Below are 14,949 nucleotides of genomic sequence, written 5' to 3'. Positions count from 1 at the left end.
TTTACAAAAGTCCAGCAACTCCATCAGCTGGATGTGCCTTAGCAACAGTGGGAGGAAAAAGATGACAAAGGTCAGCTGGGGATGGCTGAGTACAGCAGGGGTAGGAGGTGGACTGCAGAGTTACCAAAAGGGCAAAGATGGAGGGTGATAGGCAGGTTAGGGGAATTAAAGTCCATGCTACAGATGTAAATGCAAGTGTGGGGGCTAAGGCCTGATTTTTGATCATATGACCTTGGAACATTGCAATTATCATAATTTTGAGGGCCAGCTGTAACTACCATACATTTGGTGACATCATAACTTCGAAGCAAAGGCATCTCCACAAGAATGTAACTCACGTGTAACAAAAAAGATAAAGTGACTAAATGAATGGATAAGGGAAATGCTGTAGACATAGTATACTTGAACTTCAATAAGGCATCTGACAAAGTAGATCACAACCTACTTCTTGATAAGATAGAACAATGTGGGATACACAGTACCACCACCAGATGGAGTCACAATTGGTTGATCAACTGCACCCAGCATGTAGTTCTGGTTAGACTGGCAGGACCTTGTGATACCCCACTGCATGCTTTCCTCCATGTAGATGTAATTCCATTGAGAACATCTCTGATATTTGACTACCAAAGAAATCCTACCTTTTAAATAACCATTAGTGGTGTACATAGTTTGGTAAGCACTAAGTTTTGTAGCAATTAGCAGTTTATGTGGAAGTTTCTAAACAGAAGAGCCATATCTATTTTTTCAATAATGTTATTCTTAAAGTTAATTTGGGTTCCTGTCATTACATAAATAATAACAAACTTTGCAACTATAGGATGTTAATTTTTAAAATATGTGCTACGGTTAGTAGATAAACCTCTTTGTAATTCTGTTGCCAGCATGATATAAGGCTTATATCAAATCTTTTAAAAAAATTTTTAAAACAAAAGCAGATTTTCTATTTTCAGATAGATCAACTTCTTGGTGCGAAAACTTGTTTGGGATACATCATGGGAGACTGGGAAATAATCTCAGAAAATGAGGTTGAACACTTTTTAAATGAATAAATGATTATATAGGATCTAAAAAGAAAGTATGTCCAAATTTTAGCTGGGAAAACCCCCCATGATCGACATAATTTTTGAACTTGCCAGTAGCATGTAAAACAATGCCTAAGAACTTAAAGGGCCAAATGTGTTCTACAACTAATTGTTTCAGCATTACACGTGACCTTAGGTCCCTTGGCAACCTTAGTTTCACAGTACTTGATTTTGAGTATGTTTTGAAGTAGTATTTAGTAAGTATAGAGTACATACTCCTCAAGCAAATCTAAATAAGTAAGAGAAATAATGTACCATCAATATAGAGGACTAAAATATCTATTGCCCAATCTTGGAGAATGAGTGGCTAAATTATTCAATTTATTCAAATTATTCAATTAACAGATAAACAGAATTTCCATTGCGTAATTGTTAAGTCGCGGGATCGCAGGAATGACAAGACAGCCAAGGCGTGTGTGTAGCAGACCTTTATTTAGCTGGGTGGTTTCCACTTAGGAAGGGTTGTACCTGGCGTGTTTTTATACCTTCCCAGGTGAATGCCAGCCAATGGATTCAAACCTGGGTTTCCCGCCACTGCAGGTAACCAATCTCTTTAAACCCGCTGGTATGGTTATAGCCCGGAGCTGTCAGCCCTGTTTGAACCAGGCTTTCCCACCAATTGCGATTATAGCCTGGAGCTGTCCAGCTCCGCGCCTCCTTCTGTGCTGTCAGCTCGTGTATGTTAGCTGCATACACTACAGTAATGAAACTTACAGCAGAGTATATAGATTAGTAAAAGTAGCCACATATCTACAGAGGAGTTCTTCAATTTCTCCCATGATACAGGTATATCTGCTAGGTAAAAGATATATCTGAGATCAATAAAAACAACAGAAATGCTGAATATGCTTTGAAGGTATATTTCTGTCATCCCTATAATGTAGATCATCTAAGAAAGAGATATCAAGTGGGCCTAAAACTTTTTATTAGAACTCATATATAGAGAGAGGAAGTCTAATAATAGACTCATAGCTGCTGTAAAGATTGGAAGCTGCTTCTTTAGATCTTTTTTTCTTTTTGCTATTCTTTTCCTTTGTACTTTTAGTTATTTTTTAAAAAATAGATTTTTTTCTTTTTCAATGATTTTAGTTTGTATTAGTCTTATTTTTGCATTTAAAATTTTCAATCAAATTATACAGTGAGAGAGATTTCAAAACCTTGGTTATATTAAGCCTGAGTTATAAGCAGATCTTTTTCATAGTTTTAAATTACAGGAAAGTTTTGAAAATACTCAAGATTTGCATAGGACAACAGTAATAGACTTCAAAAATTTCAAGTAACTGGTTTTAGAGATTTCTCTTAGAAATTTTTATTTCTAAGAGAAAAAAGACTAGGGAAGGGTGGTCAGTGAAGACATGTTGCATAGGGAACACATCAGATAATGGGGGAGGAGCCCACAACAGAGTAATGAACAGAATAAGATACTTAGAAAGAAGCTGAAGAAGCCTCTTAGATGAGAAGCGAAATGTCTTCAAGGAAAAACAAAAGGTGCCATTCAAAAAAGCATCTCTGGGACTTAGAAATGATCCACCATAACTAATCAGGTGATTAAAAGGTAGTAGATTTGTTTTTCAGACTTACAAGATTTTACTAATGTAGCCTAATAATAAATTAGAATTAGCTTGTTTACTTAGAAGGCTGATACAACTCTGAACTGATAGATAACCTACATGAAGATTGATGTAGATGTAAAACAGGTGTGAGAGGATCAACCCTAGCATCCCTCAGATGCAGTCTCTCTCCTATCAACCCTGGCTGAAACCAATCACTGAGGAAGTGATAACTATAACAACATTTCAAGTCTCACAACAAATGCAGAAGGATATTATGGCTAACAAAACTGAAAGCTGCTGAGTACACAAGATGCACAAGGATAGACGCACCACTCCCTTCCTGATTCCACTACAGATCACCAACAGATGTATTATATCCTGGCCTAAAACCTGGTTGGAATTTATCCAAATTATCCATTTCCTTTAAGACTTTGCAACCTAATTACCTTCTTTCCCCACAAGCTACAGCAATGAAGCAGGCCTAACATAAATTACACTGAACCTAAATTAAATCTGTAATTTGTCCATGTAAATGACATGGATATAAGTTGTATTAGTTTAAATGCATCAACTTTGAGAAGAGTACACAGTACATAGACTGGATCCTGACAGAGAAAGAATTCTTATTCCTGAATATGGGATCAAAACAGAGCTAACTTATTTTGCAACTCTGAAGTTTCACTTTCTCAGTTATACAAAATTCTTTCATCAGACTCTTGACCAAATTATGGTCTGATCCAGAGAACAGCTAGTAAATCCTCTCCATATTATATGGTACCTTTGAACAGAAAAGATTGTACTTAGACAATTCCGCTATATCTATCTTTTTTCAACTTGTGTTTCATATTCTTAAATGCATCAAAGGAATGAATTTTCCAAAGTCACATTCTTATTCTAAGTGTTGGATTTATATGCATCCATGTAGATATTGTTTTATTTTCTGTATCATTCAAAATGAAATTTAAAATTTGACCTCAAAAACACAGAGGAAGGATGAAGGAATTGGAGGGAGAAGACTAATGAGTATACTTCGTTTAACAACTTACAACCATTTATTAAGCATTAAGGAAGTTGTTTTCTTCAAATACTTTTAAAAATATTCATTGAAATGATTCCTTGCTATAGCACTTTAAATCAATTTTTCTTGTGCTCATTTCTTTTCAGTGTTTTTACAGGCACAATGAGAAATAACTAATTTCACCCAATAGCACTGAGTAAAGGGGTATTTTCTGGCAAAAGGTAGTGACAAAAGAATATTTATCTCACTGTTCATTTGAAAAACAAATTTCTACAGGGGCTTCAATAAGATGAATAAAATCCTGACCTCATTGTAACTGGGACATTATTTCCCTTATTCCCCCATCTGAGTCATAGGGTCATCTAATGCTTTGCTCTGGTTGTCTCCCATTTTAGGGTGTGGTGGATAGATGCTCAGAAGAGGGCCTTCTCTGTGGTGGTCTCTAGCTCTGGAATACCTTGATGGTCAAGTGCATATACTACACTGCTTACCATGTTGTCGTTTCTGGCAATGGGTGAAGGCCTCTTTCCTAATTGTTTAACTCTGTAATCAGTAATTAATATATATATTTATATGTATGTATGGTCCAGTTATATATTTATGTACGTATATAGCATGTGTATATGTGTGTTATGTATGTGTTTGGGTAGATATACACTTTCTCTTGAGAGTAGACAACAGAATTTCATTTTTAATGTGGGCCATGTGCTTACAGTAAAAAAATGACAATGGAAGTTATCTTGTCTTGTCTTATCATCTTACCTTAGCTTACCTTATATATCTTAGCGTGTCCTGTCTTCTCTTCTCTTCTCATCTTCTCAACTTATCTTATCTTTTCTTATCATCATATCTTATTATATATAAAAATCACTACATCTCTACAGAAATCCATGAAACCAAGGATAAAAACCTCCTAGAGTCCATATGGGTCAATATAAAAGGAACAAAGAATGACATTGCTATAGGCATATACTATAGGACACCCAACCAAGCAGAAGAAATAGATGATCTTTTTGCTAAGCAATTAACAAATGTATGTACAAAATATACCATAGTAGTAATGGGAGTCTTTAACTACCCTGATATCAACTGGGAGACAAATTCTGCAACAAGTGGGAGATCAAAAACATTCTTAACCACCTAGCTGACAACTTTGTCTTCCAAAAGGTGGAGGACGGAACCAGAGGAAAAGTTATACTAGAGTTAGTTCTTACTAATACAGAAGAAGTGACAGAGGGAGTTGAAATTGCCAGAAGTTTGGGCAAGAGTGATCAGTCATATGTAGCCTTGGTGGAGCAGTGGGCTGATGCCTCCTTAAGTAACACCAGCTGCCTGCAATTAGTGCAGGTTCGAGTCCCACCAGGCTCAAGGTTGACTCAGCCTTCCATCCTTCCGAGGTAGGTAAAATGAGGACCCAGATTGTTGGGGGCAATTAAGCTGACTTTGTAATAATGCCGCTTGGGGGTGTGTGTGAAAGCCCTAATAAGCAGGCATATACATAGAATGAAGGCTACTGCTAAGCTTGTAAGCCGCCCTGAGTCTTCGGAGAAGGGCGGGATATAAATGGAATTAAAATAAAAAAAATAAAAAAATAAATATTGGAATTCAATACAATGCAAACACAAATAATTGAACATAATCCAGCCTGCACTGTTCCATCCTCAGTGGCCTATTTGTTAGACTGTGTTTTGTTCCTAGTTTCATTCCCAGAGGCATGGTGGCTCAGTGGCTTAAAGGCACTGGAAAAGATCTTTGCTCCCACGGTTCAAGTTTCAACACCGCGTGATGAGCTCCCATCACTTACCTCAGTTTCTGCCAACTAACTACATGCCCGTAAATAAGTAGATACCACTTTGGTATGCTGGACCTGCCTAAATGTGATGCCCAAATGCAAGGTGACATTGATGGAGGGAAAAAAAGCCCAGATAATGCTGCAAAACATTAGTTGCCCCTTATAGTGCACTTCTGCACAGTGCGCAAGTGTGAACCAAATGGAGTAGCAGTCTAAGGCAGCCAAATAACTACTCTGCGTTAACCCTTTTGTCTCCTGGCTAATGTACCATCGCCATGCGCTAAATAAATGTTTAATTCCATTAATAATTCTACGTTGCCCATTTTGGGATCCCTCTACCCTCATCTTCATCACTTCTGTTCGCTATCAATGAAAACAACTTTTTATTAAATAGTTGCACCTTAATTATAGTTGTAAATGGAATTAAACTACTTCAAATCTTCCAGAAAATAAGGCCAATAAGGCTAAAGTGGCTAGATTGGTGAATTAGTTGCAACCTTGAATTGATAGTAATGTCTTGTTCTCAATAAAAGTGCATAGAATAATGCTTTTAATACTGCCCATGTTCTTGTTGCATGGTCTCTGTGTATCTAAATAAAATAAAATAAAATTATTGCTGATAGGTCTTAAAAGATCAACTGACCCCTAAAGGCAAATTTATAATGACTTTAAGTTCTTGTATATTTCTCTTCTGGATAGTTATTAATGCAGATTAATAAAATAATGCTACTGCATAACAGTTACTTGAAAACCTTTAGGTTCTCCAGTTCTTAGATTTTCATTCATGTCTAGCCAGCCAGTGATGATACACTTGGAGTCCATCAACCATAGTATGATACAGATTCCAAACATTTTACAAAATACACAGTGAAAGCGTACTTTCAATAGTAACCAATTAAGCTATATTCTCCAATGAAGATTTGAGTGACGTGAAAGTGAGAGAGATTATACACAGTTCCAAACCCTTTTGTTTTTATTGCAGATAGACATGGCTGTAGCAGAAGAGACAAGAAATGCTGTACAAGCAGAAGAGATGGAAGCTAAAGTTCAAACTGCTCAAGCTATTGTTGATGCACAGAAGTACCTAGCAGAAGACCTCTCTGCTTTGGATGCTGCCCTGGCAAGCTGGAGGAATCTCAACAAAAATAATATAACTGAAGCAATAAGCAGAAAAGAAAGAGGATAGATTAGCACAAATTTGGTACAAGCATTTTTGAGGCATCTGTGATGTGGTCATAAGGGGGTCTGCAAAGGCTTGAAGAAATGCTATGATTTCAATCTTAAATTTTGGGGGTCCGTGGCCATGGTCCATGGAGCTACCTGATCAACACTTGGTTTCCGTCTCCTCTGGACAAGGTACTAATTCCTTCCCAGCCTTTTGAATATAGTGGCCCAGGAACTGAGTTAGTAGCTAAGATAAGTCAATCATCCCCACCCCCGAACAAAGCTAGATTTTGTACCAATTCTGAGTCAGTCTGGTATAGTCATTTGGTTCTTGAATTAGGAATGGAAAGGCCTAATTTCTGTCATGGAAGTTCACAGGTTGATTTTGGATCAATCAGCCTCTCTCTCAGCCCAATCTACTTCACAGGATTGTGGTTGAGAAAAAAATAGTTTTGTGCTGGGTTTAGCACAATAAGCCCATACCAAATATACATGCTAAATAGTATTCTAACCAAAGATTAAATGTTTATTTGCCTCTTGAATCATACATCCCATGGCATAGCAAGTAGGAATTAGATTACAAATGCTCTTCAATAGAAATCTCTGTGGGGCAATTGGATCTCTAGCCGAAGTTTATTTCATTGTCATGTTTTCTAGTCACAATCTTCTTCTGGGCTTGTATAAGATTAGAGTTTCATTTAATATTGCACACATAGACTCACAATTGAAAATGACATTCAGAACTGGCTCATGTACTAGTTTTCTCTATTAATATTGCTATTTATAGTATTACTTGTAAGATTCAGCAAGTCAGTTGTCAACCTCTGCTCTATTTTCATGAACCAGCCATCTGAACAGATTTGTTTTTGGTCTCTAAGTGGATCAGGGTGTCCCTTGCAATTAAATAAACTTCAGCTAGTGTGATGTTAAGTTGCTCCAGAGGTTCTGACATTTCCTGCAACGAAGAATAGTCAAAACAAGCATCTGAAAAGCAGCATGTGATTTGTTAAATTTGCATGGAAGGGGGCTTGCTACCCAAATTTCATTTAGAATCCCAAAGGGAGAAAAGTTAATTATGACAGGATAGACTGATGGTCTGAGTATTCTAGGATGTGTGCACATATATAACAGTAATATAGTAGAAGAACAGAATGTGACATATAAAGGACAAAGACCATTGCATACCTGAGCATGAAGCATTAACTGCTTGGAGTCATCATACATCAAAGAGTACATTGCCTTGTTCTTAAACTCTGGTTTAAGATACTGGGGATTTTGACTTTTACTGATTAGATTCATTTGTTGTTATAGAAATGGCTAGTTTATACTATTACAGAAAAGTGAAAAGTTGAGGTTAGATGTTAATGCTTTATTCTACTGCAACAGAGGACGTCAATGCCTTTTCTTTTCTTTTTCCCTTCTCCCCCCTCACTTTTCCCCCCATCTTCCTCCCCACTGTATCCTATTTACTTTTGTATTTTTGTATTTTATTCTATATTTAACACAGGTAATCCCCCAGGTACAAACATTTATTTAGTGAATATTCACAAAAATGAATTAATTTGGAAAGGGTACTTACGTTGCAAATTCAAAACTGCAAGCAAAAAGAGGTCTGTGTAGCTATGTGACTTAAATTTATTCCCTGCTGCAGCCGCGGCCATTTTGAACTCTGTGACTTGCCTGGGCATTCAGCTTACAAAGAAGGCAGGGCTTTTTGTTGTTGTTCCTGGTCACATGGCCAAACCAGAGCCCAGCCAGCGCTGAATTTTTTGTTAGTGCTGGTGGAGAATCTGCTACTGCTTGGGCTTCAGGACTAAGTACTTACTTACTATTGTATTTTTAAGTACAGTACTTGTAGAAATGCTAGCCAGCCTCCTCACAAAGCATTCTATAATGTTCTTGCTTTTATTTTGGAGATTAGCATTGTAATGTATTGGGCTTATTTTACTAAACTGTATCACGTGGGTTTGATTGCTGGAAGGTTGCTTAAGCAGGGAAGCTGGCTAATGGCTCACAGCTCCTCAGACAATCTGTCTCCAGCGCTGCCATTGGCTGCTTCTAGGGCGGCAATAGGTTTCTTTAAACCATTGGCCACCACCTAGGGGCCAGGGTATAAATAGTTGCATTCGCAGCCCTGTTCCCCAGTTCGGTTCCTGCAAGCAAATAAAGAATGTTTCTGACTGAACTCACTCGCCTCATCTCTTTGATCAAGCACAGAACTAAATACACAACAAGTATATATTACTGTAGTTTGTAGGTTTTAAATTTAAATTACTTCCAGAAGTTGTGGGTGCCCCATTACTGAAAGCTTTTAAGAAGAGACTGGATAGGCGTTTATCAGAAATATAGTACTCTCTTGTGAGAGCAGTGGGTTAGGTTAGATCAGGGGTGTGAAACTGCTGGCCCACAGGCTGGACATGTCACGACAAAACCACGCCCACCCCAGTGCCGGCAATGAGGAATACGTTCTGATATGTCGCACAATATCACGTGATATCACGAGTATGACATGTCTGGACTAGATGATCTCAAAATCCCTTCCATCTCTGCTACTGTTGCAAGGCAACAGTTCTGTAAACCCTCCCCTGAGTGCCTGGCTGGAGAGTTAAGCTAATTAGTGACAACTGCAAAAAATCTTTACAAAAGGAGATGCAACCTGCTTGCAAGCATTTAGTTCCTGAGCAGAAGCAAACAGCTGATCAGCAGCAGGCAGCAGTGGGAAGACTTCTCAGTTCAGGCAGAAATAGTAAGTCATATCTTAGTTCATTTAACAATCCATTTGATTTAATTAATGAATTTGATTTTAAAAATTTGTAAAATTGAATCTGATTCATTTCACAATTTTTTTGACTTACGAACCTAATGGGCAGGCTCCATTAGGTTTGTACCTTGAGGACTACCTTTAAAATGTTATAAACCGTTAAAAAAAAGGCAAAATGTACCAGTTTTAATTTTTTCAGTGGTGGTTCCTTTGTTGAATCACTTTCCCTTTGCACTGACAAATGTATGATGAATTTATCCTTATCCAGTGGTGAGATTCAAATATGTGAACAACCAGTTCTCTGTGTGGATGCCGCTTCCGGAAGTCCATTCTGGGCTTTCATTCTTACCTACCAGTTCTGCTGAAGTGGTACGAACTGGCTGAATCCCACCACTGTCCATAATATGCACCACAACCTTGGTGGTCAGCTAGCTGGTCAGCCCTTCTTTCTCTCTCCCTCTCCTCTCTTTTTGTACTCCCTCCCTGCTGGGCTGTCTCAGCCAACACCACTGTCTCAACAATATAGTGATTCTAATAGGAATTAGGGGGAACTGGCCCTAATAGTTGACTCATTTTAAATGGAAGAAAACATAAATCTCCAATTAAACATGCTTACTGTACCTGAATATCCATCCATTGCTGATGCTAGTGTTTCTTTCACACTTCAGTAGACAGAAAAATCAACTCGCTGAATAGTTTTGTGTACAATATCATTGTCATTTACCACAGTCCTCAGTTCAATGAGCAATCCCATCTTCTGTGCAAGGCACATTGCCCTAAGCCATTATGTAAGGTCTGCACAGAATAATATGCAAAACTATCAAGTTTGTGACACCAAATTAAGAGAAGTAGTACTTCAGTTTATTAAGTACTGGTCAGTTGAAAAATTTGCATGGCTGCAATAATACAATATATGATTGTTGGGAGGTCCTTGAAATGTGTTCAGATTATAACTTTCAACCCAACATTGAATGGGAATTCTGAGAGTTCCAATCCCACTTAATAAACAACACAGTACTATAGGATGTTTTCAGCTAATTTATGGAGGGAGCCACGTATTTCTAACTTTCTGTACGCAATTTTTTCTTCACCACACTCTTTCAATAACCCTACTTTCAGAAGAAATATACATATGAAGCAGGACAAAATGACATTTTTGTATGTATGTACCAACCTTAACTGAATTGTGTTAAAGATACATATTACTGCAACAGTTTTATTAATAATTGTGAAGATGCATTGTGTAAACATATCTAAATCAATATGATAAAATGTATGAAATTTTTCCAACTACATTTGTTCTTTGGACAGTCAAAATTCAGGATCAAATACTTTTTCCCTTGACATATCACAATCTTTCTCTTAGCATGAGAAATGCTGATGGTGCAGTAGCTGCAGGAATAGGAGGATACATGTTCGATCAGCAAAGGAGCTTATTATTGCTTCTTCTGAAAGAGGCCAACTGAAACCTCATTGGTAGGCTCAGGCATGATCTGGATCTTTTGGTTCTTCAGAGCTGCCTCTCTCATGTTGTAATACATAAATTCATTCTGCTGGAACATGCGCAGCTCCATCTCAGACTGAATACGCATGGCCTAAATGAATGTAAAGAAACTGCAAGTTACAGGAAATTTTCGATGTATCATCCTAACTGTAATCCTTACTTTCAAATCCTTACTTCTCCGCTATTTACAAGCGGTGAGGCGCTCCGACCCTCTTTCTTCGACCCAAGGTTCTGGGAGAGGGGATGTGCAGCCACCTGAGCTCCGGCTGGTGTACCTGAATGCCAGGTCCGTTGCTAACAAGGCTCCTCTCGTCCGGGATCTGGTCGAGGGTGAGCATGCGGACCTGGCCTGCATCACGGAAACCTGGTTGGGCCCAGAGGGCGGTATCCCCCTGGTTGATCTTTGCCCACCAGGCTTCCGGGTGCTACACCGGCCTTGGACTCAGGGTAGGGGTGGGGGAGTGGCTGTGGTTATGAGGGAGACCTTATGTCCACAGGAGGCCACCGTTCCTCAGATAGTCGGGTGTGAATCTCTCTTATTGAGGTTTGGTCCTAGGGCGCAGTTGGGCTTGCTGCTGGTGTACCACCAGGCTTCCGGGTGCTACACCGGCCTCGGACTCAGGGTAGGGGTGGGGGAGTGGCTGTGGTTATGAGGGAGACCTTATGTCCGCAGGAGGCCACCGTTCCTCAGATAGTCGGGTGTGAATCTCTCTTATTGAGGTTTGGTCCTAGGGCGCAGTTGGGCTTGCTGCTGGTGTACCTTTCACCTAGTCGCGCAGCAGCAGCCCTGCCTGAGCTTCTCGATATCCTCTCAGGGCTGGTGATTGAGTTTCCCAAACTTATGGTTTTGGGAGACTTCAATCTACCATCCCTGGGAGGAGCATCTGAGTTAGCTCGGGAGTTCATGGCTTCCATGACGGCCATGGACCTGACGCAAGTAATTCATGGACCGACTCATGAGGGAGGCCACACCCTTGACTTGGTTTTCTTATCTGGTCGGTGGTTAGATGATCTTGGTGGGGGCTCCCCAATTGTTATGCCCCTGTCATGGACCGATCATCATCTCCTGCGGCTGGTCTTCCGTTTTGCCACTCCCCACCATGGGGTTGTTGAGCCAACCAGATGGTTCCGCCCCAGGCGCTTAATGGACCCTGAGAGGTTCCAGGCAGCACTGGGGTCCCCACCTGCCTCCTCAGCTCACAGCTCGGCAGATGCCTTAGTGGAAGCCTGGGAAAGGACGGCCACGGAGGCACTTGACCGAGTTGTACCCTTGCGGCCCCTGACCCGGCGCAGATCCCAATGGGCTCCATGGTTCTCCGCGGAGCTCCGGGAGATGAAGCGTCGGAGACGGGGCCTAGAGAGCGTTTGGAGGTCCAGCCGATCTGAATCCGACCGATTGCGACTAAGAACCCATATTAGGTCTTATCTCGCAGCGATGAGGGTGGCGAGGTCTAACTACTTTGCTGCCCTCATCGTGTCCGCAGATAACCGCCCGGCCGCCCTGTTTAGGGTGACCCGCTCCCTCCTTAATCAGGAGGTGAGTGAGGAACCCTTGCAGGGGCGTGCCGAGGAATTTAGTCAACATCTGTTAGACAAAATCACTTGGATTCGGACCGGTCTGGACTCCGACTGGGCAGTATCGGACGATCAGGACACGAGCGGTCTTGTCAATGCTACCTGGGAGGAGTTCGATCCTGTAACTCCGGAGGAAGTGGACAGGATTATGGGGAGGCTGAGCTCCACCACATGTTTATTGGACCCGTGCCCTTCCTGGCTGGTTTATGCAGCCCGGGAGGAGACACGAGGCTGGTTCCAGGCGGTTATATCTGCCTCTTTGAGTGAGGGTAGTTTTCCCGCCGCCTTGAAAGAGGCGGTGGTAAGACCTCTCCTCAAGAATCCTGCCTTGGACCCGGCTGTGTTGAATAACTTTCATCCGGTCTCCAACCTTCGCTTTCTTGCGAAGGTTGTTGAGAGTGTGGTGGCGCATCAGCTCCCTCTGGTCCTGGATGAAGCGGATTATCTAGACCCGTACCAATCTGGCTTCAGGCCCGGGTACAGCACGGAGACGGCATTGGTCGCGCTGGTGAATGATCTCTGGAGGGCTCGGGACAAGGGATATTCCTCTGTCCTAGTCCTATTAGACCTCTCAGCGGCTTTCGATACCATTGACCATGGTATCCTGCTGCGGCGTCTCAGGGGATTGGGAGTGGGAGGCACGGTTCTTCAGTGGTTCTCCTCCTATCTCCTGGGACGCTTGCAGTCGGTGTTGGCAGGGGGGCAGAGGTCGACCGCGAGGCCTCTCATTTGTGGAGTCCCTCAGGGGTCGGTCCTCTCGCCTCTCCTGTTCAACATCTACATGAAACCGCTGGGTGAGATCATTCGTGGTTTTGGAGTTGGGTATCATCAGTATCATCAGTATGCTGATGATACCCAACTTTTCATTTCGACCCCAAACCACCCCAGTGATGCCCTCGACGTGATGTCCCGGTGCCTGGAGGCGGTCCGGGTCTGGATGGGGAGGAACAAGCTTCGACTCAACCCTGACAAGACTGAGTGGCTGTGCGTACCGGCATCTCGGGATATTCAGGATATCCCACCCCTCACTATGGGGGGTGAGTTATTACCTCCTGTAGATAGGGCTCGCAACTTGGGAGTCCTCCTAGATTCACAGCTCTCCCTAGAAGACCATATAGTAGCTGTGACTAGGGGGGCCTTCGCCCAGGTTCGCCTGGTGCGCCAGTTGCGGCCCTATCTAGACCGGGATGCCTTACGTACGGTCACTCATGCGCTCGTGACCTCTCGTCTTGATTACTGCAATGCTCTCTACATGGGGCTACCCTTGAAGACCACTCGGAGGCTCCAACTGGTACAGAATGCAGCCGCGAGAGTTGTATTGGGAGTTTCCCGATACTCCCATGTCACACCTTTGCTCCGCGAGCTGCATTGGCTACCAGTTGTCTTCCGGGTGAGGTTCAAGGTGTTAGTAATGACCTACAAAGCCCTTCATGGCATGGGTCTGGAATACCTTGGGGAGCACCTGCAGCCGGCGTCAACTTCCCTCCGCCCAGTACGCTCCCACAGAGAGGGCCTCCTCAGGGTGCCACCGGTCAAAGAATGCCGACTGGTGGCCCCCAGGGGGAGGGCGTTCTCTGTGGGTGCACCGGATTTATGGAACCATCTTCCGGTCGAGCTCCGGATGGCGCCCGATCTCCGCTCCTTCCGGCGCGATCTTAAAACCCATCTCTTTAAACAAGCTGGCCTGGCCTGATGGGATGGGGTGGGATTTTTATAAATGAACTTCTATTTTTAATCTGTATTAATTTATTATGGGCATTGTTTAATCACGTTTTAATAATTTTTAATTTTTTTATCTAGTTTTTATGTATTGCCCTGTTCACCGCCCTGAGTCCTCCGGGAGAAGGGTGGTATATAAATTAAATTAATAAATAATAAATAAAATAAATAATAATAAAGTTAAGTCTATCACAGGCAGCTATTCTTATCACAGTACTCTGTGCAAATCAATAAACATTCCCCACATTCTTCTAATGCTATTAATTATGTTTTTATATCATTTCAATAAATGCTAGTCATGTAGAACAGCAGGAAATTATAGATAATTCTTGACATAGACAAATTGCTACATAGATTTGCTTCCAACAAAATCAACAGTAAGTATCAAAAATAAAAAAATATTAATTACGTGATAATCTCTGAATCTAAAAGATATTTCGTCACACTTGAAAAACTTACTTCCAGATCTTTGGTAATTGGATGAGTGGGTCCGTGTGTCACCAAAAGAATAGCATAAGCTTTGCAAAGCATCCCATGGCCTGCTTCAATAAGCCCAGCATGCCAGTGGGTGACCCCAGCTCTCATGAGGGCCATCCCAAGCTGGGCATTTTTGGGATGGTAAAGTTTTCTGAGGGCAAAAGAGAAGAAGCACGTTGTACTACATGGTGCAAGATTTTTTGGGGGGGAAAAAAAGAACCACTATTTTAAAGCTTCTCATAGAATAAAAGATAAAGCAAAAAAGGGAGGGAGGGAGGGAGGGAGGGAGGGAGGAAGGAAG

General features: G+C 41.5%; 2 protein-coding genes across 2 annotated transcripts in view; both read right to left on the bottom strand.

Moving 5' to 3' along the window:
* Positions 1–3,290: 3,290 nt before the first annotated feature.
* Positions 3,291–10,214, bottom strand: THNSL2 (threonine synthase like 2; the record flags this gene model as incomplete). Its single annotated transcript, XM_083378991.1, is given in 3 exon segments — positions 3,291–3,386; positions 3,390–3,416; positions 10,059–10,214. Coding segments are annotated over 3 exon segments (210 nt in total). The 5' UTR covers positions 10,146–10,214.
* Positions 10,215–10,257: 43 nt separating this feature from the next.
* Positions 10,258–14,949, bottom strand: part of SMYD1 (SET and MYND domain containing 1) — a 42,957-nt gene continuing 38,265 nt past the window's right edge. Inside the window, exons 8-9 of the mRNA XM_083377937.1 lie at positions 14,631–14,799; positions 10,258–10,968 (exon numbers count right to left, since the gene is read on the bottom strand). Coding sequence (XP_083234063.1) covers positions 10,810–10,968; positions 14,631–14,799 — 328 coding nt within the window. The 3' untranslated portion in view covers positions 10,258–10,809. The remainder of the gene's footprint in view (positions 10,969–14,630; positions 14,800–14,949) is intronic.

This window comes from Vipera ursinii (genome assembly GCF_947247035.1).
Source record: "Vipera ursinii genome assembly, chromosome: Z".
Lineage (NCBI taxonomy): Eukaryota > Metazoa > Chordata > Lepidosauria > Squamata > Viperidae > Vipera > Vipera ursinii.
Note: the sequence above shows the minus strand (reverse complement) of the source record. Positions and strands in the feature narration are given on the sequence as shown.